Source organism: Dendrobates tinctorius, unplaced genomic scaffold (assembly GCF_039654945.1).
Source record: "Dendrobates tinctorius isolate UK_male_01 unplaced genomic scaffold, ASM3965494v1 ptg000128l, whole genome shotgun sequence".
Lineage (NCBI taxonomy): Eukaryota > Metazoa > Chordata > Amphibia > Anura > Dendrobatidae > Dendrobates > Dendrobates tinctorius.
Window position 1 is genome coordinate 14,118,184 of NW_027361796.1, and position 23,403 is coordinate 14,141,586.

Below are 23,403 nucleotides of genomic sequence, written 5' to 3' on the forward strand. Positions count from 1 at the left end.
GAAAGGGCTGGTTAAACGCAATGTGAACCCGGCCTTAGCTGGGTTATAGGACAAAATGAGCCACTTTAAGTACTCAATGCTGTATAATATGATGATTAAGAGGATAAAAACTTTTATGGGAGGGCTTCTTTAATATACTCATCTAGCACTGCTTTCTCCGGTGTCCAACGCCATTCTTCTTTGCTTCTCAGTGATGTCACCGCAAATGATTCTGAAGTGACTATTACAAAGTAAGTCTAACTAGGGTCCATGGGCTTATATGGTGAAAGACTTCTGGCTTACACCAAAAAGCAGAGAAGAATGACGCTGTACACCAGAGAGCGCAGCAGTAGGAAAATATATTCCATGCACATATACACACACATTTAATATAAAAAAATGGCAGTGCTTCTATAATTTGAATCTGCCATTCTTGAACATCATTGTTCTGTCTCCGACATAATTCATGATCTTTGACTGTCTACTTGTTGATATATATACAGTGATTTGCTGAGAATATCCATAATGTTCAGTTTCAGCCATAAATGTAATGTTTTCATTGTTTTTGGCTCCATCTACTGACCAAAGTCATAACTGCAGTGTTATTCTATTTTACTTTCGTTTTGCTTTCCCTCCATTCACAATGTATTCTGGGAAAGCTTGCAAAGAACCCTGGTAACTTTGCAAAGCATTATGGTTTAGTCCAGCGCCAAAATCGAACTTTTCGGATTTTGGCGCGCACGGCGCACCGTCAAAAGTGCGCAGCGCAGGTCAAAGCGCAACTAGCGCACGGCCTGCGCACGATCTGCGCACCCTATGCTAAAGATAGGGTGCGCCGATCGCAGGCGCCGCTGTCCGCTAGGAGGCGGTGCTACAAGCAAGGGGCGGGCACGCCGGGCAGAGAGCCGGCTCGGGGGCGGAGCTACCCCCGGCCGTGCGTGCGCTTAAAAAGCGCTAATGTGAAACCAGCCTAATGATTGTATTTATATGTTTTACTTGTAGTTTCACCACATCAATATATCACCACATTCAATAAAATACAGATTCAACTACAGTCTCCCTTATTGGACCCCCGATATAGCGGTTTAGCTGCCTTTATAAGCTACATGAATTAATGAGGCCAGAACAATCATTATTGAATGAAAACATGAATCAATTCCAGAAAATTCTGGAATGGTCCCCATCATTTAGCAACCTTTACATAAATCAATACTACCAAGCCAGTCAAGCACCCTTAATAATAAATTCCTTTAGGAGAAAAATATCCTTTCTCCGCTTATGAGATGCACTTCTCCCTGCTCTGCGCTTCCTAAAACAAAAACTGCCAAAACTAAAATTTTGACCAAAACAAAATGGAATGCCAATTCAATTATGCATCAAATAAGAGTGACCAGTTGAAAGCCAAGTCATATAAATTTACAGGTAATCTTTAAGGACAACGTCTATTCATTTTTTTTCTAAAGGCGTGTCCGTACACTGCTAAAATGGACTTTGTCAGTATGTGTAGGTCCCTGTCAATACCCAGTTGTAAATATATTGAAAAAAGTTATAAAAGGAGTAACAGAAGCAAAACACAATGCAGAGTTGTAAACGCATATGCTCCAGAATTGTTAGATTGTGAAGAATGTAGGTGGATAATGACAAGAATAGTAATAGGTTCTTTTCACTTGCACCATAAAAACCTAAAATGTTATACAATGCGAAGTATTACAAAAAGTAATAGTTTGGATTAGCTACACAAGAGGGGTAAAATAAAGAGTAATGCTGTGATATGCTGTACATGCAAATGCTTTAATCAAAGATGCTGATCAGATGATAAATGGGCTTGTAAAATCTACTCTGATTGATAGTCATCACGTTTATTCCCTATTTTTGAAGAGATACTGAACTTTTAATGCAAACCATTTGACATAAATCAGTTGCAATTTAAAAAAAGAAAAAAAGAAAGTCTTTTTTCTTTCACACATTCTCTTATATCTGAGCTAGTGCTGTGGGAAAAGTTTTTGAACAACTTCATCAACTTTAGGCACCAAGGACCTATTGTACCTCAAAATTATGTCATCTTTGATCCAGTCCTTCTCTAGAATCGCCTTGTTTCGCTTTTTCTTACAGTGAAATAGAATAGCAAGTTGTCTTGAAACATTTGTAGAATTCCCTCTAGTCTTTGCAACAGAGTGGATTAATGTCTGAATTACTTTACGTGGATTAATAATCATTTTCTGTGGCTTGATGGACATGTTGTCACTAGGTTCTCTATAAGAATGTTGAAGAATATTATCTCCAGGGATATGATTCCAAAGGTTGAATTCAGATGCTCGAACAGTTGATGGAAAAACATGATTTTCAAAACGAAAGACACTTGTATATGGATACCGTTTTTGGAGATTCCTCATTAACGTTGGCCAGTCCCAATATTTCACTGGAATGATAATCTCATCAATGTCATTTAGGAAAACATATTCACTTGTAAACATATTTCTGTACATGCAGTCATTTAAAGATGCAATTTGCCCATAGTAGCCAATTTCACTGTCAAGTCCTTCAACGTATTTCCATTTTGTGGAGGTTTTCAGATATTTGTCTATTGGCCAGAGTATTACCTCTACGACACCTTCCTGAATGTAATGTCTCAAAACCTTGTCCACATTGTCACCGCAGCTCGTGTTATAGATTGTGACTCTAGAAGCTCCAAGTAATTTATACATTTCAATAGTCTGGATCACTTGCAATACGTTATCAAACTTCCCATAAATGGCAGAGATACAAACTGTAAAATTGGCAGAAAATGGTCCTATTGGATCTTTTGAGATTGGAAACATTGGAATTTGGCTTATGTCTTTTGTGCGGTTTGTATAAACAGAGATGTAGTTATAATCACAATCCGGTGGAATTTTACATAGTAGATTTACTGTCTCAAAAGGGAATCCAAAGCCATCCCGAACAATATCAATTTCTGCCATAACATGTACATAACCAAATTGCTTACAATAAAACACACAGAAGATGTTCTTCACAGTGTGATGAAGTATAGCAAGTATTCTTATTAAATTGGATTCCCTGGGATCATAGTATGGAGCGATGATGAAGGTTTTGTTATCCTGTAATGGTGTTAAGGGTCCGATGGCAATGTTGGGAACATAGCGCATTTTTGAATCCTGAGATTGTTGCAGATAGAAGAGTAATATGAAAATGAGCACCAATAAATTGCATGCAATGAACTTCTGTTTTAATGAGCAGGACATCTTTTCATCATGAACAGACTGTAAAAAAACAAATGCAAATACATGAAAAATGCAAAAAAAAATAGAAAAGGTATACTGAGTTGGTCAATGGCAACAAAAAGAAAAACGAAGAACAAACAAAGAGGATAATATTTCTATTAGCCTTTTTCTGTCCCTAAAGGTTGTTCACATTCAGATAATGTTCAATCTCAGCTGTAGTTTGTTAAAAAGTAAACAAAGCTATGCTGAGGTCACTGTCGAGTCTCTGCGGTCCTGACTTCATATCGACAGCACCACTGAGCTCCGAAACCCTTCCAGTGTAAACAGAACACCCCAGTCATATAGATCACGGTTTGGATGTTGTGCTGTTGACGTGACGTCAGCGCAGTATCCAATGCCAGACATTAAGATCAGTGGTGGAGACTTGTCATTGGCCCAGTAAGGCAACTACAAGGCCAATCATTTAAATACACCTTTGAGGTTTCCATCTATCTCCACCCTTCTATGGCTGGATCAAGCCAGAGCTGTCAATCAAAAGAGGGGAGTGGAGATTGAGGGAAACAAGCAGGTGGGAAGATTTATATACATTTTTTGCCCTGCTATGAAGCACTGAGTGCCTGTACTTGATTTTCCACAGTCAGTCATTCCGTGCTGACAGAGTCTCTTTAATCTTTAAGATGCTGACGTGAATAAACTGCAGTATCTTATGAGTTTGGCAAAGGAAGTCTTTGTCAACCTGCTGATATGACAGGTCAAGACTAACAATGACCAAAGGCAAGGCCTGTTTTTAGAACACATGATCCACTTAAGTTACTAATAAATATATAAAAGTGTTGCTGTTAATTCAACCAAAACCAGAGTAAAGGCATGGTTCTCCGACCCTATCCTCCACAAAAAGTTAATAAAAGGAATTGTCCAATTCTTATGATATGTAACTTGCGATTCAGTCTATTTCAGTCGGCATACTAAAAGCACTATACAGTAAGTACAGAGAATTCCATGCCCTCGCTTCGTAGCATGCACAGTACCCATTTCCAAGTGTAGTGTGCATCCAAATTGAAATGCACGCTGTAAATCGCAACGACCTGAAGAATAAAGCTGTCTAATTACTTATACTGCACTTATCGTGCAGTATAAGTGAACGATAAGTGCACTGATAAATTGGATTAAAAAAATAGAAAACAATTCTTGACCTACTAGTGATTTGTTCATTCTGCCTCCCAAAGATCGCACTAAGGCTCGTGGAAAATTTATCCTGTACGCTACACTGAGTGCTTGCACCAGGGTTCCCATGTAAATCTCTGAAATACGTCATTCAGACAGAACCTCCAACGGAAGATTCCCTATAATGAGGCAGATGGAGTCACTTTGGACGTTGTCTGACCTATAATCCGGCGGTGTCTGTCTTTTTAGGAGAGCATAAAAATGCGGTCGTCCATAGTTTTGTGCACTTCTGAAAAGAAGGCCACCGCTCAATGGTCAGACTGAATCCAGAGTAACTCTGCTGCTTCATTATAGTGACTGGACCAGTTGGGTATGTCATCTGAATCCTGTCATTCGGAGAATTAAATGGAAACCCCAAGGTAAGTACGCAGCATAGAGAACAGGCTAAATATGATCCCCAAACTTTATTTGAAATGGTCCCAACAAAGGCTTTAACTCAATCCACAAAAAAAGCAAGTCCCCACTCAGGTCCATCATCTGTTAATAGAAATATAGGGGCTTCCACATTACTGGCAGTAAAAAAAAAGAAAAGGGGAGGAGGCTCTGGAAAAGCACAACCCAATGGTATAAAATGCTGTGACATACCTGTCTTGTGAGTTTGAAAACTGCACCCCTAGATGAATTCATTGAAAGGTGTAGTTTGTTAAAGGATGTCGCTTATTGGGAGGTGGGTGGTTCTACTGTTCTGACACCTCAAGCTCTTTGCCACCCTCAAACCATTCAAGCAAAATCTGAACTCCAATATGGCGCTTCCTCCCTTCTTAGCTTTGCACTATGCCTCAAAAGTAGTTTTTGACCATATGTAGTGTGTACTCAAGAGAAATTACACAAAAATTTTGAGTATTTTCTTATGCTATCCTTGTGAAAATGAAAACATTTTTGTGGGAATTTTTTTCATTTTAACAATTCAACGTTGTAAAATTCTATGAAGCACCTGTTTGTTCAAGGTGCTCACCACATCTAAATAAATTCCTTCAGTGGTCAAGTTTCCAAAATGGGGTCACTTGTGGGGGGTTTCCACTGTTTAGGCTAGCCAGAGGCTCTCCAAACATGACATGACACCTGCTCCAAAACATCACTCCTTCCTTTCCGAGCCCTGCCATGTGCCCAAACAGTTTTCTCTCCACATATGGAGTATCGGCACACTCAGGAAAATTGAGCAACAAATTTTGTGGTCCATTTTGTCCTGTTACACTGGTTAAAGTGATTGTCCACTACTAGGACAACCCCTTTTTAAACTTAATGTTCAGCCTAGCTAAAAATGTCAAGCCTATACAGACCTCACCTGCTGATGTCATCACTCACTCTCCCCGGGGTTGTGATGTGGTGTTTGACACATGATGCCGGCACCCAATCAGCTCTGGCGTCACTGTCTCTGCCATCGGACAAACTGAACATGCATAGGAAGCCAGGGCTGCATCTGCTCCCAGGCTGTTGCATCCTCTTTTATTTTCATGGCTCTATAATAGTGGTATAAACATTATAAACTTCTGTGAAGCATGTGGAGGTTCTCACCAAACATATAGATACATTCCTTGAGGGATCTAGTTTCCAAAATGCGGTCACTTGTGAGGGGTGGGGGTTTACACTGCTTAGTCACATCAGGGACTCTGCAAACACAGCAAGGCAACTGCCATCTATTCCAAACAATTTTGCACTCTAAAATTTAAATGGCAGTCCTTCCTTTCTGAGCCTTGCCGTGCACCAAAATAGTGGTTTTCCGAAACATGTGGCGTATCGGCATACTTTGGAGAAATTGCATGGTCCATTTTCTTTTGTTAACCTTGTGAAAATGCTAAATTTGGGGATAAAAACTTTTTTGTTGGGGTGTCACTTTTGGCCATAGTTTACATATAGACCCCCAAAGTCACTTCAAATCTGATGTGGTCTCAAAAACAAAACAAACAAACTATATATATATATATATATATATATATATATATATATATATATATATATATATATATATATATACACACAGTGGGGAAAAAAAGTATTTAGTCAGTCAGCAATAGTGCAAGTTCCACCACTTAAAAAGATGAGAGGCGTCTGTAATTTACATCATAGGTAGACCTCAACTATGGGAGACAAACTGAGAAAAAAAAATCCAGAAAATCACATTGTCTGTTTTTTTTTCATTTTATTTGCATATTATGGTGGAAAATAAGTATTTGGTCAGAAACAAAATTTCATCTCAATACTTTGTGATATATCCTTTGTTGGCAATGACAGAGGTCAAACGTTTTCTGTAAGTCTTCACAAGGTTGCCACACACTGTTGTTGGTATGTTGGCCCATTCCTCCATGCAGATCTCCTCTAGAGCAGTGATGTTTTTGGCTTTTCGCTTGGCAACATGGACTTTCAACTCCCTCCAAAGGTTTTCTATAGGGTTGAGATCTGGAGACTGGCTAGGCCACTCCAGGACCTTGAAATGCTTCTTACGAAGCCACTCCTTCATTGCCCTGGCGGTGTGCTTTGGATCATTGTCATGTTGAAAGACCCAGCCACGTTTCTTCTTCAATGCCCTTGCTGATGGAAGAGGTTTGCACTCAAAATCTCACGATACATGGCCCCATTCATTCTTTCATGTACCCGGATCAGTCGTCCTGGCCCCTTTGCAGAGAAACAGCCCCAAAGCATGATGTTTCCACCACCATGCTTTACAGTAGGTATGGTGTTTGATGGATGCAACTCAGTATTCTTTTTCCTCCAAACACGACAAGTTGTGTTTCTACCAAACAGTTCCAGTTTGGTTTCATCAGACCATAGGACATTCTCCCAAAACTCCTCTGGATCATCCAAATGCTCTCTAGCAAACTTCAGACGGGCCCGGACATGTACAGGCTTAAGCAGTGGGACACGTCTGGCACTGCAGGATCTGAGTCCATGGTGGCGTAGTGTGTTACTTATGGTAGGCCTTGTTACATTGGTCCCAGCTCTCTGCAGTTCATTCACTAGGTCCCCCCGCGTGGTTCTGGGATTTTTGCTCACCGTTCTTGTGATCATTCTGACCCCACGGGGTGGGATTTTGCGTGGAGCACCAGATCGAGGGAGATTATCAGTGGTCTTGTATGTCTTCCATTTTCTAATTATTGCTCCCACAGTTGATTTCTTCACTCCAAGCTGGTTGGCTATTGCAGATTCAGTCTTCCCAGCCTGGTGCAGGGCTACAATTTTGTTTCTGGTGTCCTTTGACAGCTCTTTGGTCTTCACCATAGTGGAGTTTGGAGTCAGACTGTTTGAGGGTGTGCACAGGTGTCTTTTTATACTGATAACAAGTTTAAACAGGTGCCATTACTACAGGTAATGAGTGGAGGAAAGAGGAGACTCTTAAAGAAGAAGTTACAGGTCTGTGAGAGCCAGAAATCTTGATTGCTTGTTTCTGACCAAATACTTATTTTCCACCATAATATGCAAATAAAATGAAAAAAAAACAGACAATGTGATTTTCTGGATTTTTTTTTTCTCAGTTTGTCTCCCATAGTTGAGGTCTACCTATGATGTAAATTACAGACGCCTCTCATCTTTTTAAGTGGTGGAACTTGCACTATTGCTGACTGACTAAATTCTTTTTTTCCCACTGTATATATGATGGGCAAGACACAGATGTGGCCAAGGTTACAAAAGAATTTCTGCAGTACTCAAGGGTTCTAAGAGCAAAGTGGTCTCCAAAATCCTTAAATGGAAGAAGTCTGGGACCACCAGAAGTCTTCCTAAACCTGGCCATCCAGCCAAACTGAGCAATTGTTGGAGAAGAGCCTTGGTGAGAGAGGTAAATAAGGACCTCAAGATTACTGTGGCTGAACTCCAGAGATGCAGTAGGGAGATGGGAGAAAGTTCCACAAAGTCAACTATCACTGCAGCCCTCCACCAGTCGGGCCTTTATGGCAGAGTGGCCTGACGGAAGCCTCTCCTCTGTGCAAGACATATAAAAGTCCGCATAGAGTTTGTTAAAAAACACATGAAGGACTCCCAGACTATGGGAAATAAGGTTCTCTGGTCTGATGAGATGAAGATAGAACTTTTTGGTGATAATTCTAAGCTGTAGGTTTGGAGAACGCCAGGCATTGCTCATCACCTGCACAATACAATCAAAACAGTGAAGCATGGTGGTGGCAGCATCATGCTATGGGGGTGTTTTTCAGCTGCAGGGACAGGACGACTGGTTGTAATTGACGGAAACATGAATGTGGCCAAGTACAGAGATATCCTGGGTGAAAACCTCTTCCAGAGTGCTTTGAACCTCAGACTTGGCTGAAGGTTCACCTTCCAACATGACAATGACCCTAAGCACACAGCTAAAATAACAAATGAATGGCTTCAGAACAACTATGTGACCATTCTTGACTGACCCAGCCAGAGTCCTGACCTAAACCCAATTGAGCATCTCTGGAGAGACCTGAAAATGGATGTTCACCAATATGCAAATAAAAAGAATACCTGCACTGGCTAACGATATCCAAAAAACTGCCAATAAAAGTGAATGTGGATTGTTATACCACTCACGTCATAAAAGTTGCAGAACTGCAAATGGATCCAGCGTGCACCACGTGTGGAGATAACCGTGCCGCGGTGGTGAAGAACAGAGATGCAGCACCAAGGAGGCGTCCCTCCTATAAGTGGTGGTGCAGTAGCGTCTCTGGAACTGGCAGCCGCTGGGCATGATGGACAATGTCGGAGCACTCCGGCCGAGAGGCGCCGCCGGCGTGCAGTGGCTGGGGCGGGAAGGAGGGATCAGGTGACGTCACCGGGATAAAAGGGAAGGGAGCGTGTGCAGGCCAAACTAGAAGCCTTCTGGTGCTGCATCTCTGTTCTTCACCACCGCGGCACAGTTATCTCCACACGTGGTGCAAGCTGGATCCATTTGCAGTTCTGCAACTTTTATGACGTAAGTGGCATAACAACCCACAGTTACTTTTATTGGTAGTTCTTTGGCTATAGTTAGCCAGCGCAGGTATTCTTTTTATTTGTATATGGTTTTTTCTTTGGGTGTGCACAGACCCAGTATATATACCAGCAGCGGCTGCATTGCACATATCCATTCCTATCTGCAATAGGAAGCGCCAGTGTGTATTTGCTATTATATATCAATGGATGTTCACCAATGTTTACCATCCAGCCAAGTTTCGGACTGGACCAAGGGAACGCAATGGACTTATATGGACTTTTCAAAAGCTTTTGTCATGGTGCCACACAAAAGGTTGATACATAAAACAAAGAACAATGGGGATAGGGGAAAATATGTGTAAGTGGGTTAAGAGCTGGCTCAGGGATAGGAAACAAAGGTTGGTTATTAATGGAGCACACTCGGACTGGGTCACAGTTAGCAGTGGGGTACCACAGGGGTCATTATTGGGCCCGATTCTTTTTAACATATTTATTAATGACCTTGTCGGGGGCATACAGACTAGTATTTCAATATTTGCATATTACACTAAACTCTGCAGGGTAATCAATACAGAGGAGGAAAATTTTGTATTACAGGTGGATTTATGTAAACTACAGTGCTGTCCAAATTAATTGGGACACAGCATTTTTTTAAGTAAAATCGTAAGTTGGCTACCAGTCAGTGATTCAAACCAGTTTTAACTGCTTTGAACAGGTGTGAGTGCCTGTTCAAAGCAGTTAAAACTGCTTTGAATCACTGACTGGTAACCAACTTACGATTTTACTTAAAAAAAATGCTTTGTCCCAGTTAATTTGCACAGCACTGTAGAAGCTTGAGCTGATAAATGGAAATAAGCTTTAATGGGGATAAATATAATGTCATGCACTTTGGTAGAGCAAATAAGATGTATAATTATGTGCTTAATTGTAAAACACTGGGCAAAACTGTCAATGAAAAAGACCTGGGTGTATGGGTGGACGACAAACTCACATTTAGTGGCCAGTGTCAGGCAGCTGCTACAAAGGCAAATAAAATAATGGGATGCATTAAAAGAGGCATAGATGCTCATGAGGAGAACATAATTTTACCTCTATATAAGTCACTAGTGCGACCACACGTCTCCGGTGTATCAGAAAGGCATAACTGAACTGGAGCGGGTGCAGAGAAGAGCGACCAAAGTTATTAGAGGACTGGGGGGTCTACAATACCAAGACAGGTTATTACACTTGGGGTTATTTAGTTTGGAAAAGCTAAGGCTAAGGGGTGATCTTATTTTAATGTATAAATATGAGGGGACCTTTCTAATGAGCTTTTTACTCATAGACCTGAGACAGGGACAAGGGGGCATCCTCTATGTCTGGAGGAAAGAAGGTTTAAGCATAATCAAAGACGTGGATTCTTTACTGTGAGACTATGGAACTCTCTGCCGTATGATGTTGTAATCAGTGATTCCCTACTAAAATTTAAGAGGGGACTTGATACATTTCTTGAAAAGTATAATATTACAGGGTATATACACTAGTTTCCATGATATTGTGTTGATCCAGGGAACTAGTCTGATTGCCGTATGTGAAGTCGGGAAGGAATTTTCTCCCCCAATGTGAAGCTTACTGTTTGACACATGGTTTTATTTTGCCTTCCTCTGGATCAACATGTTAGGGCATGTTAGGTTAGGATATGAGTTGAACTAGATGGACTTAAAGTGTTCCTTCAACCTTAATAATTATGTTACTATGTTACTATGTAACCTGATGGAACTGGAGAGGATCTTCAAGGAAGAATGGCAGAGGATCTCCAAATCCAGGTGTGAAAAACTTGTTGCATTATTCTCAAGAAGACTCATGGCTGTACTAGCTCAAAAGGGTGCTTCTACTCAATACTGAGCAAAGGGTCTGAATACTTATGACCATGTGATATTTCAGTTTTTCTTTTTTATTAAATGTGCAAAAATTTCTACATTTCTGTTTATTTTAGTCAAGATGTCACGGGAGACTGGATACTCCGCCTCCACCAGGGTGAATTTAAACAATGTAACGTGCAGCCGGATACACCGCCTCCAGCAGGCGAATTTCAATAGTTACACGTGTATCTGGGTACACCGCCTCCAGCAGGGCGAATTTACAGAGATAAGGGAAACACCAGGGAAACCGATACAATGGAGGGTCCTGCAATAGGGAACGGGGATGTGGAGACCTCCTGCACTCCCCTGAGTCTGTGTCTCTACACTCCTGATGGTCCCTAGGCAGGTTCCGCATCTGGCGATGAGCAGGATACCTAAAAACCCTATCTCACCCTGCACCTATCCCTTTCTAATGAATTGGATGGTGCAGAAACTAATCCTACCACTGCACTAAAACACACATAAGGAAAGTTACAAACAGGGAAAAACCACTTAGCTTTGCTCTGTTGCTATTGCTCCCAGCAACAGAGTCCAGCACCTGAGTGCAGCTGTAGGGTTGGACAGGTTCGCAGGATGCAGTGACGAGACACTAAACGAATGGTGGTTTTCGAAATTACTTTTATATAACTCTAGCCGATGGGCTAGGCTGAACAAAACAAGGAAAAAGACCAACACCAAACAGTCCACGCAGGGACTCAACAATCTTAGCCAAATATAGTTTCACTTAGCCTTCCAGGGACTGCTGGGTTCGGTAGCGTGGCCGCGTTGAGGTCGCTGAGGCGGCTGTCCTGGGGAAAGTGATGTCGATGGGGGCAACAGGCCCTGAAGAAAATAATAACGTTGGGGCGCAACAAGCCCTGAAGAAAATGAGGATGTTGGGGCGCAACAGGCCCTGAAGGAAATGGGGACGTTGGGGCGCAACAGGCCCTGAAGGTAATGCTGCCGCTGGGGCGCAACAGGCCCTGAAGGAAACGCTGCCGCTGGGGCGCAACAGGCCCTGAAGGTAACGCTGCCGCTGGGGCGCAACAGGCCCTGAAGGAAACGCTGCCGCTGGGGCGCAACAGGCCCTGAAGAAAATGCTGCCACTGGGGCGCAACAGGCCCTGAAGAAAACAATGCCGTTGGGGTGCAACAGGCCCTGAAGAAAGCAATGCCGTTGGGGCTCAACAGGCCCTGAAGTAAATGATGGAGGTGGCACGCGGCGATGATGCAGGTCCTCCTCCCCACACAGCTTTCCTCCTGAATAGCTGCTACTTCACCAAAGCTCTGTCAGAGCTGCAAGGAACTCCTCACTGTTGCTCCTTCCACACCAGGACTCTGACTGAGCTGCAAGGAACTCTTCTCTAGCTCCTTCCTCCACCAAGGATGGTTGGAAATGACCAATATCACCAACAGTGAGTGAGACCACCTGACTCTCCTTTATAGGCAAGCCAGAGCAATCACACCTGCTAGTGATTCCCGTGTAATAATACTAGCCACTACCGGGGGCAAAACTAGAACTAAAGACACCACAATGTAATGACCCTAATGGCCACCGGGGGCAAAACTAACTTTAAGCAAACAGCTTAAAGGAAAAAAAAGGTTACATGTGCTTTTATCTGTCACAATCCAGCATGGATCGTGACAGTTTATATATATGTATATATATATATATATTGTTGTACAGCAAAGGGTGTGGTGCTGAATGGGAGATGCATTTCTCAAAGCAGGATAAAGTTTGGTAGGGATTTTCCCTAAAGTCAAGGACCTGCAATGATGTCATGTGATCAGCTGGTGTCATGTGTACCTCACCTGTGGGTGGGGTTATGGGCTATGTAATGGAGGTTGGTATTCGGCACATGGTGAGTGTGTGGGGAAGATATTAGGAACTTGGCTGGAGTTAGCCTGAATTTGTTTTGCTGGACTATCCGTGCTGCAAAGCTTTAGCAGCAAGACTCAAAACAACCCTTGGAATGGCACCTGGCAGATGCCACTGACCAGGCTGTTCTGTTATGTATTTCTGGTCAAGGATCACACTCCTTGGATATCTCCAGGCTTGTTTATTACATGAGACTTGTGATACATTCATCCATTACAAGATGTCTGCTAACAACAACTAGCCAACAAGTTCTTACACTCTATAGTACACGCATCAAAGTAGTGAGACCCCTAGAGGCCACATCAACATATAACATATTGCTACATCCTTTCTCTTTTATTTAACCCCTTAACGACCAGGGATATTTTTGGTTTTGCATTTTCATTTTTCCCTCCCCTTCTTTCCAGAGCCATAACTTTTTTATTTTTCCTTCTATATGGCCATGTGAGGGCTTATTTTTTTGCAGGACGAGTTGTACTTTTAAATGACACCATTGGTTTTACCATTTTGTATACTCGAAAATGGGAAAAAAATTCCAAGTGCGGTGAAATTGCAAAAAAAAGTGCAATCGCACACTTGTTTTTTGCTTGGCTTTTTTGCTAGGTTCACTAGATGCTAAATCTGACCTGCCATTATGATTCTCCAGGTCATTATGAGTTCATAGACACCAAACATGTCTATGTCCTATTTTATCTAAGTGGTGAAAAAAAATTCCAAAGTTTGTTAAAAAAAAAATAAAAAATTTGCGCAATTTTCCGAGACCCGTAGCGTCTCCATTTTTTATGAGCTTGGGTCGGGTTAGGGCTTATTTTTTCCATGCCGGGCTGACGTTTTTAATGATACCACGATTGTGCAGATACGTTCTTTTGATCGCCCGTTATTGCATTTTAATGCAATGTCTTGGCGGCTAAAAAACGTAATTCTGGCGTTTTGAATTTTTTTCTCGCTACGCCGTTTAGCGATCGGGTTAATGCTTTGTATTATTGATAGATCGGGCGATTCTGAATGCGGCGATACTTAATATGTGTATGTGGGATTTTTTTTACGGCTTTATCTTGATTGGGGCGAAAGGGGGGTGATTTGAACTTTTAGGTTTTTTTATTTTTAAACATTTTTTTAACTTTTGGCATGCTTCAATAGCCTCCATAGGAGGCTAGAAGCATGCGCAACCTGATCGGCTCTGCTACATATGGGCGTTGAGCAGATGGCCCATATTTAACAGATTTACTGCTGTGCCTTCAGCGCCGTCCACCGGGTGGCGCTGAAAGCCATATGCCTGGAACAACCATAGAGGTCTCATAGAGACCTCTGGTTGTCCAGGCAACATGACGCCGACCCCCGATCACGTGACAGGGGTCGGCGATGAGGTCATTTCCGGCCCGGCGGCCAGAAATGCTATTTAAATGCCCGCTGTCAGCTTTGACAGCGGGATTTAACTAGTTAATAGGCGCGGGCGGTTGGCGATTCCACGCGCGCCTATTGTGGGCACATGTCAGCTGTTCATAACAGCTGACATGTCTCGGTTTTGATGCGGGCTCAGCGCTGGAGCCCTCATCAAAGCAGGGGAGATGTCTGATGACGGACTGTGTCCGTCATTGGACATTAAGGGGTTAACTGAAAGAATAATAAAATTAATAAACAATGTATACCATGACCAAGTTAGAGCTATAACATAATAAGTCCAGTTAGATATAATCCTTGAGGTGCGCTGGCTTTCTGATAATTCTTCCAGCTCTAGTAACATAAGATGTGTCAATGCCTACATCTGGTAGTTCTTCTGATTCTGGTAATATGCCTTCTGATATTATCTGTCTCTGGCCAGAATCCTCATCCTGATGGTCAGCTGTCACTGTTGGTACTTGACTTGTACTTGTTGCCTCGTTGTCTTGGGTGTCAGGATACTGTTCAAAAGGCCATGAAAATGAATTATCTCTTTCTTGTGATTTCCTCAGGTATCTCTGAATTCTCCTTCCTCTGTTAGAATTTCATAGGACCGAGGTCCTAGTTTCTGGACAGCTTTTGCCTTTTGCCAGTGTTTGTCAAATGAGCTGCTTGGCTGCAGCCAAATGTTGTCATTTCTCTGGAGCTCAGGCAGATCCTTTGCAGATTTATTGTAATAGAAAGCTTGCCTATCTTGATTCTTCTGTAATTTAGCTTTGATGTTTCCAGCAACTTTGGCTTTAACAGATGACTAGCAGTTGGTAAGAGTGTCTTTGTACGCCTACTCATGAGCCTCTGTGCCGGACTGCTGTCTAGGCCTTGAGTGGGTGTGTTTCTATGATCCAGTATAGACAGATATACATCAGTACCTGCTTGTTTTGCTTTCTGCATGAGTCTTTTGGCTGTTTTTACTGCTGACTCTGCTTTCCCATTACTCTGAGGATATCTGGGAGAAGACGTCTGGTGTTTAAATTCCCATTTCTTGCTGAAGGTTTTGAACTCTTCCGAAGTAAACTGTGCCGCATTGTCCGAGAAAACGACATCTGGAATTCCATACCTGGCAAAATGGGCCTTGAGTTTTATAATCACTGTTCCTGCCCTTGTGTCCTGCAACAAATCAACTTCCCAGAAGTTAGAGAAATAGTCCACTGTAATCAGGTATTCTTTGTCATTCCATGTGAACAAGTCCGTTCCTATTTTTGACCATGGCCTGTGTGGAATTTCATGTGGTTGCAATGTCTCCTTTGGTTGTTTATCACTGCAGGATGCACATATTTCACATTGTGCTATATAATTTTTAATGTGGTCATTCATACCTGGCCAATAAACAGATTCTCGCGCTCAACGTAGACATCCTTCCATGCCTGAGTGGGAAGAGTGCAATGTTTTCAGTATGTCTCTTCTGAGAACTTCTGGTATAACTGCCCTGTCTCCTTTAAAGATGATTCCTTGCTGCACTGACAATTCATCTCTTATGTGGAAGAATGGTGAAACTTCCCTTGGAGCATGTTGCTTGTATTTTGGCCAGCCCTGCAAGATGACAGTCTTTAAACTCTGGAGACTTTTATCCTTCTCTGTGAAAGTCTGGATTTTCTTCAACTTTTCTTTTGACACTGCAAAATAGTTACACATATTGATGGTTTCAATGTCTTTCTCGTCATCATTTGTGATAGGAAGGTAAGCTCTGCTTAGCGTATCTGCAATCAGTAAGTCTTTTCCTGGACAGTAGAATCATAGAATCATAGAATCATAGAATCGTAGAGTTGGAAGGGACCTCCTGGGCCATCTGGTCCAACCCCCTGCTCAAAGCAGGATTCGCTAAATCATCCCAGTCAGATGTCTGTCCAGCCTCTGTTTGAAGACTTCCATTGAAGGAGAACTCACCACTTCTCGTGGCAGCCTGTTCCACTCATTGATCACTCTAACTGTCAAAAAGTTTTTTCTAATATCTAATCTGTGTCTCTTCCCATTCAGTTTCATCCCATTGCTTCTAGTCTTTCCTTGTGCAAATGAGAATAAAGTTGATCCTTCTACAATGTGACAGCCCTTTAGCTATTTGTAGACAGCTATTAAGTCTCCTCTCAGTCTTCTCTTTTGCAAACTAAACATTCCCAAATCCTGCAACCTTTCCTCATAAGACAGGGTTTGCAGACCGGTCACCATTCTGGTCGCTCTTTTCTGAACTTGCTCCAGTTTGTTGATGTCTTTTTTAAAATGTGGTGCCCAAAACTGGACACAATATTCCAGATGAGGTCTGACCAAAGAGGAGTAGAGGGAAATAATGACTTCACGTGATCTAGACTGTATGCTTCTGTTAATACATCCTAGAATTGCATTTGCCTTTTTTGCTGCTGCATCACACTGTTGACTCATATTCAGTCTGTGATCTATTAGTATACCCAAGTCTTTTTCACATGTGCTGTCACTTAGCCCTATTCCTCCCATTCTATATATGCTTTTTTCATTTTTATTGCCCAGATGTAGTACTTTGCATTTCTCCCTGTTAAAAACCATTCTGTTAGTTGCTGCCCACTTCTCCAGTTTATTTAAATCTTTTTGAATCCTCTCTCTTCTCTAGTATTAGCTATCCCTCCTAGCTTTGTGTCATCAGCAAATTTAATCAGTTTACCCTCAATTCCTTCATCTAAATCGTTGATAAAGATGTTGAACAATACAGGGCCCAGGACAGAGCCCTGTGGTACCCCACTTGAGACATTCTTCCAACTGGATGTGCAGCCATTTACGACCACTCTTTGGGTCCGATCACTAAGCCAGTTATGAATCCACCTAACAGTTGCCTTGTCCATTCCATACTTAGTCATTTTTTCAATAAGGATTGTATGAGAGACTTTGTCAAATGCTTTGCTGAAGTCAAGATATACTATATCTACAGCATTTCCTTGATCCACCCAATCAGTGATACCGTCATAGAAGGAAATTAAGTTAGTCTGACATGACTTATTAGTTAGAAACCCATGCTGACTCTGTTTAATCACTTCATTCTTATCCAGGTATTGACATACATGTTGTTTAATAATTTGTTCAAAGATCTTTCCTGGTATAGAAGTCAGACTCACCGGCCTATAGTTGCCTGGGTCCACCTTCTTCCCCTTTTTGAAGATAGGAACAACATTTGCTCTTCTCCAGTCTTCTGGCACTTCTCCTGTTCTCCAAGAATTTTCAAAGATTATGGAGAGGGGTTCAAAAATTTCTTCTGCTATCTCCTTCAGTACTCTGGGGTGTAATTCATCTGGACCTGGAGACTTGAATTCATTTAGGTTAGCTAAGTGTTTCCTCACTATCTTTCTGTTTATAGATATCCTGGATTCTTCTATTCCCTTAATAGGACAGTGAATAACAGTTGATGTTGCATTTCCTTTCTGAGAGAAAACAGATGCAAAATAGGAATTTAAAAGTTCAGCCTTCTCAACATCCTGTCTTACCATTTCATCATTTTCATCCTGTAAAAATCCTATAGCATCTTTGACTTTTCTTTTACTTTTGACATATCCCCAAAATCCTTTATTATTGCTTTTGACATCTCTTGCAAGCCTCAGTTCATTTTCAGCTTTAGCTAATCTGATTTGTGCCCTGCAGGTTCTGCAGACAGCATTATATTCTTCTTTAGATATGCCTCCCTCTTTCCATTTTATAAACATTTTTTTCTTCCTTTTTAGCATGTGCTTAAGTTCTGTGTTCATCCATCCTGGTTTCCTTAAATGCTTCCTATTCTTCCCTCTTTTCGGAATTGTTAACAACTGTGCTTTGAGAATTTCATTTTTCAAGATTTCCCATCCTTCCTGGACATTTTTGTCTTTAAGGATATCCAGCCATTGGATCCCTCCAATTCTCTTTCTGAATCCCTTAAAATCTGCCTTTCTGAAATCTAACCTTGACGTCTGAGTCTTCACAGGTCTTCCACCTCTAGTAATCCAAAATTCTAAAATAGCATGGTCGCTACCTCCTAGGGTCCCAGCCACTTTTACCTCCTCAACCATTTCCTCCCTGTTTATAAGGATTAGATCCAAGGTAGCAGTTCCCCTTGTTTTCTCCCTTACCTTTTGGAAGATAAAGTTGTCAGCAAGAGAGGATAAGAATTTCCTTGACCTGTTAGTTTTGCCTGAGAGAGATTCCCAACAAATGTCTGGATAGTTGAAATCTCCCATGACAACTATGTCATATTTTTTGGAGAACTTGGCCATCTGATGCATAAAGAGTTCATCTATATCTTCGGCTTGCTCAGGCGGCCTGTAGTAAATGCCTACAATGGTGTCCTTTCCATTGTTCTGTCCTTGTATTCTTACCCAAACAGTTTCCACAGAACTCCCAGTCTCTGAAGCTTCAATCTCTGTGCAGATATACGCGTTTCGAACATACAATGCGACACCCCCTCCTCGTTTATCAAGTCTGTTTCTTGCAAATAAGTTGTATCCTTCTAGTCTTGTATTCCAATCATGTGTATTGTCCCACCAAGTTTCAGTGATTCCAATTACATCATATTTCTGTTCCTGTGTTAGTAGTTCCAATTCTCCTTGTTTGTTGCCCATGCTTTGTGCATTAGTATAGAAACATTTTAGTTTGTGATTGGTTTCTCTTTCTCCAATATTTTTATTAATTAGATTCTTTCGTCTTTGTTCTTCCTTTCCACTTCTAATAGCAGAGTTCTCAATAGCATTTGTCAGGTGTATGGCTTTTTCTGGTCTTTTGCTTCCCTTCCCATGTTGTTCTAGTTTAAAGCTCTCCTTACAAGTGTAGCAAGGCGACTTCCAAATACATGCTTTCCAGTCTTCGTAAGGTGCACCCCATCTCTAGCAAGTAGTCCATCGTATAAGTAGTTCACTCCGTGATCCAGAAATCCAAATCGTTGCTGACGGCACCATCGACGTAGCCAGTTGTTCACCTGCAGAATCTTATTCCACCTCCTTGTTCCATGGCCATCCACTGGGAGGATGGAAGAGAAGACCACCTGCGCTCCCAGTTCTTTCACTTTCTTGCCTAAGTCTTCAAAGTCTCTGCAGATGGTTTCCAGGTCGTTTCCAGTACCCGATGTCAAAATCATATTTCTGAAGTCGTAACAGCATGCGCTACAGTCTCTTTGGGGCATTTAGTAGCGGTTTCTTTGTAATGCTCTCCAAAGGTTTGTGATCCGACTGTACTCTTACCCGTCGACTATAGGTGTATTGGTGAAACTTCTCCAACCCAAATACCACAGCCAGTAGTTCCTTCTCAATCTGAGCATATCTCTGCTCTGTTGTTGTAAGGGCTCTGCTTGCAAATGTGAGTGGCTGTTTGTTCTGCATTAATGTAGCTCCAAGACCTTTTTCTGAAGCATCACATTGTACCACTACTTCTTGATCTGGATCGAAATACTTTAGGGTTGCTGCATCTGCAATAGCTTTCTTTACTTATTGGAAAGCAGTCTCCTGGCTTTCTGTCCATTCCCAGAGCACATCTTTGTGGGTTAGCTGTCTCAGTGGCTCACACATGTCTGACAGATGACTGCAAAATTTGGAGAGATAATTTACCATGCCCAAAAATCGTTGTACTCCACAACCATCAGTAGGGGTAGGCAAATCTTGTATTTCTCTCACCTTTTCAGGATCCACTTTTACACCGTTTGAAGTCAGACGATGTCAAATATAGGCCACTTCTGTAATTTTCAGTTTGAATTTGTCCAAGTTCAGCTTTATGTGTTTTGCTCTGCATCTGTCCAAGAATTGTATCATCTTCTGATCATGATCCTTGATTGCAGATTCCATATCTTCACCTTCTCCCACTATTAGTATATCATCTGCTATTGTCTTCACTCCAGGAAGTCCTTCCAAAGACTGCATTAATGTCTGCTGGAACACCTCTGGAGCAGGTTTTAGTCCCATGGGCATTCTCAGCCATTTAAAACGTCCAAATGATGAAGAAAATGTTGTCAATAAACTTGAATCTTCAGTCAGTGCCACATGCCAAAATCCATTTTTCACATCACATACAGAAAATATTTTAGCTTTTGATAGATCTGGTAGAACATCATCTAATGTCGGCATGGGGTAAAGATTTCTTTTCAGCGCATTGTTGAGTAGCTTAGGATCAATGCATATTCTTAACTTGCCAGATGTTTTCTGCACTATGACCAAACTGCTGATCCTGTCTGTGCTCTTATGGACTGGTGCTATCATGCCTCTTCTCTGTAAATCTTGAAGTTCTACTTTCAGCAGTTGCATTAAAGCTACAGGCACTCTCCTTGTAGGTAATCTGGTAGGCTGCAAGGTGTTGTCAATTTCTAGCCTATATTTACCTTCAAAGCGCCCATCACCTTCAAATAAATCAGCATACTTCATTTTTATTTTCTGAATATCTAAGTTGTGCTCTGCATTTAATTTGGGATTTGGTATATCCTGGGAAACTTCAACAGACATAATATTCTGTGACTGTACTTTTATTAAGTCCATTGCCTGAACAGCTTTTACTCCCAATAATGCTACATGGTTACCACCACGCAACATGGTAAATTCAACTCTATAACTCTTTCTGTTACATGGGTTCCGTATTTTGAGCTTACATGTCCCCATCGGTTTCAGAACACTTTTGTTGTACATTACCAGAACCTTGTTAGTTGGCTCAATAGAAACCTGTTTGTTCAGCAGAGCAGATGGAATTACATTGCAGCTAGCTCCACAATCCAGCTGAAATCTAATGGGCTTCTCGTCCAACAAGAATGTTGCATAAAGCTGCTTGGCATCCTTGCCTACTGACTGCCTGACTACATTGACTTTCTCTGCTGCAGGCTGCAGTTGTAGCCATGTAATGTCCTCTGCACTGTCAGTGTCTGGTGTTACAGTGTGGAGCTGTCTGTACTGTTTGCCTGTTCCTTGCCTGCAGACAGCTGAGAGATGATTCTTCTTTCCACACAATCTGCAGGTTTCACCATATGCTGAACACTTGGTTTTGTCTCTCTTATGTCTTTTCCCACAATACTTGCAGTGGACAGTCCTTATAGGGGAGCTTGGTCTTGTCTTTCCTTTCATAGATCCTGCATGTACCTTATCAGCATCATTATCACTGGTGCCTGCCATCATCTTCCGGCTGTGTTTTGTCAGTTCAGCAGCCCTGCAGATTTGCATGCATTTCTCCAAAGTCATGTCTTCCTCTCTCAGTAATCTTTCTTTGAGATGACTGTCTCTTATGCCACATACTATTCTGTCTTTGATTAGACTGTCCCTGATATCTCCAAAACCACATGTTGTTGCCAGCCTCCTCAGCTCTGTCAGATATCTGTCCACATTTTCACCATCCTCCTGATGTCTTGTGAAAAAGTTATATCATTCCACTGTCTCATTCTTCTTTGGGTCACAGTGTTTATCAAATGCCTGCACAATATCTGCTAGAAGGAGGTTGTCTGTGTGTGGGAGTAAGGTGTGGGCTAATTCTCTGCCATTTTCCCCAATAAGCTAATAAAATAGTTTCACTTTTCATTTGTCATCAGTGGGGGCCACTGTGAGATCCACATACAGAGTAAACTCTTCCTTCCAATGTCTCCAAGTCTGGGACAGATTACATGAAGTCACATCCAGTCCCTGATGGGGCTTCAGACCAGTCTCCATTTTGCAGTAATGTCAGGGAGTCTGTACTTACACGTGCTGTGATTCTCTGTGATCCTCTGTACAATCACAGCCTCACGCAAGCTCTGAGGATTTGCAGGTTCTGTGCCCAGCTGCCACCATGTTCTGTTATGTATTTCCGGTCAAGGATCACACTCCTTGGATATCTCCAGGCTTGTTTATTACATAAGACTTGTGATACATTCCTCCATTACAAGATGTCTGCTAACAACAACTAACCAACAAGTTCTTATACTCTATATTACACACATCAAAGTAGTGAGACCCCTAGAGGCCACATCAACATATAACATATTGCTATACAGGCAGCCGCTTAGTTAAGCCCGTCCTGTGCAAGGGTGAGTCTGAGACCAGTGGTTCTCCAAGCTGGAATATACTTGTGTTTTTCTTTACTTTCTGTTAACCTGCTGTTTAAAGTGGCATTAAACCACTGAAGTTGGACTCTGCCTGTGTGTTGCCTCATTACTGCGGCCCTGCCACTGCCTGCCAGAGCAAATCCCTACAATATCTATATATGTACATTTAGCTGTAAAAATTACAAAATTGTTCATCAATTTTTAACCCTTCGGACAAAAAAAAGAAAATGTCCAAGAAAATTATGCTGATGTAAATTAGACATGTGGTAAATGTAATTTATGAACTATTTTGTGCGACAACTGATTTAAGGACACAAAAATTAAAAGTTTGAAAATTATGACATTTTCCAAATTTTTTCAAAATTTCCATTTTTATTCATAAATAAGCACAAGTCATAATCGAAGAAACGTTACCACTATTATGAAGTGCAATATGTCGAGAAAAAATCTCAGATTCAGTGTGAGCCATTGATGCGTACCAGAGTTATTAACCACATAAAGTGACACTGTTCAGAATTGTAAAATTTGGCGTATTCATGAAGTTGAAAACAGGCTGTGCGGTGAAGCGGATAAAAACTGAGCCACTTTGTACATTAATGACAGAGCCTCATTTTTTGTATTTGAAATGTGTCACCTTATGCGACAATAATTAACAAATTCCAGTGATTGAGAATTTTTTTGTGAGACATTGTACCTCATGTTAGTGGTAAATTTTGATCAATATGATTTGTGTTTCTGAATATATCAAAAATTTGACAAAAAAAGTGCAATTTTTTTAAACTTAATTTTCCCTGCCTCGGATGTCTTCATTGCTACAATGTCAACAAGGGTGATTCATTCACTCACCCAAGATCCGCCAGGCGATATCCTATTAAGGGTCATATTTTGTTCTCTATCTGATAAAGTGACCTTGCGATCTCGGATG

The 23,403-nt window shown here is 41.5% G+C and overlaps 1 protein-coding gene across 2 annotated transcripts in view; it reads right to left on the reverse strand.

Moving 5' to 3' along the window:
- Nucleotides 1-1,749: 1,749 nt before the first annotated feature.
- LOC141047601 (uncharacterized) overlaps nucleotides 1,750-23,403 on the reverse strand; it is a 102,359-nt gene continuing 80,705 nt past the window's right edge. For both annotated transcript variants that reach the window (XM_073542741.1, XM_073542742.1), the window contains exon 3: nucleotides 1,750-3,239. In XM_073542741.1, the coding sequence (XP_073398842.1) occupies nucleotides 1,962-3,221 (1,260 nt within the window). In that variant the 5' untranslated portion in view covers nucleotides 3,222-3,239 and the 3' untranslated portion in view covers nucleotides 1,750-1,961. The remainder of the gene's footprint in view (nucleotides 3,240-23,403) is intronic.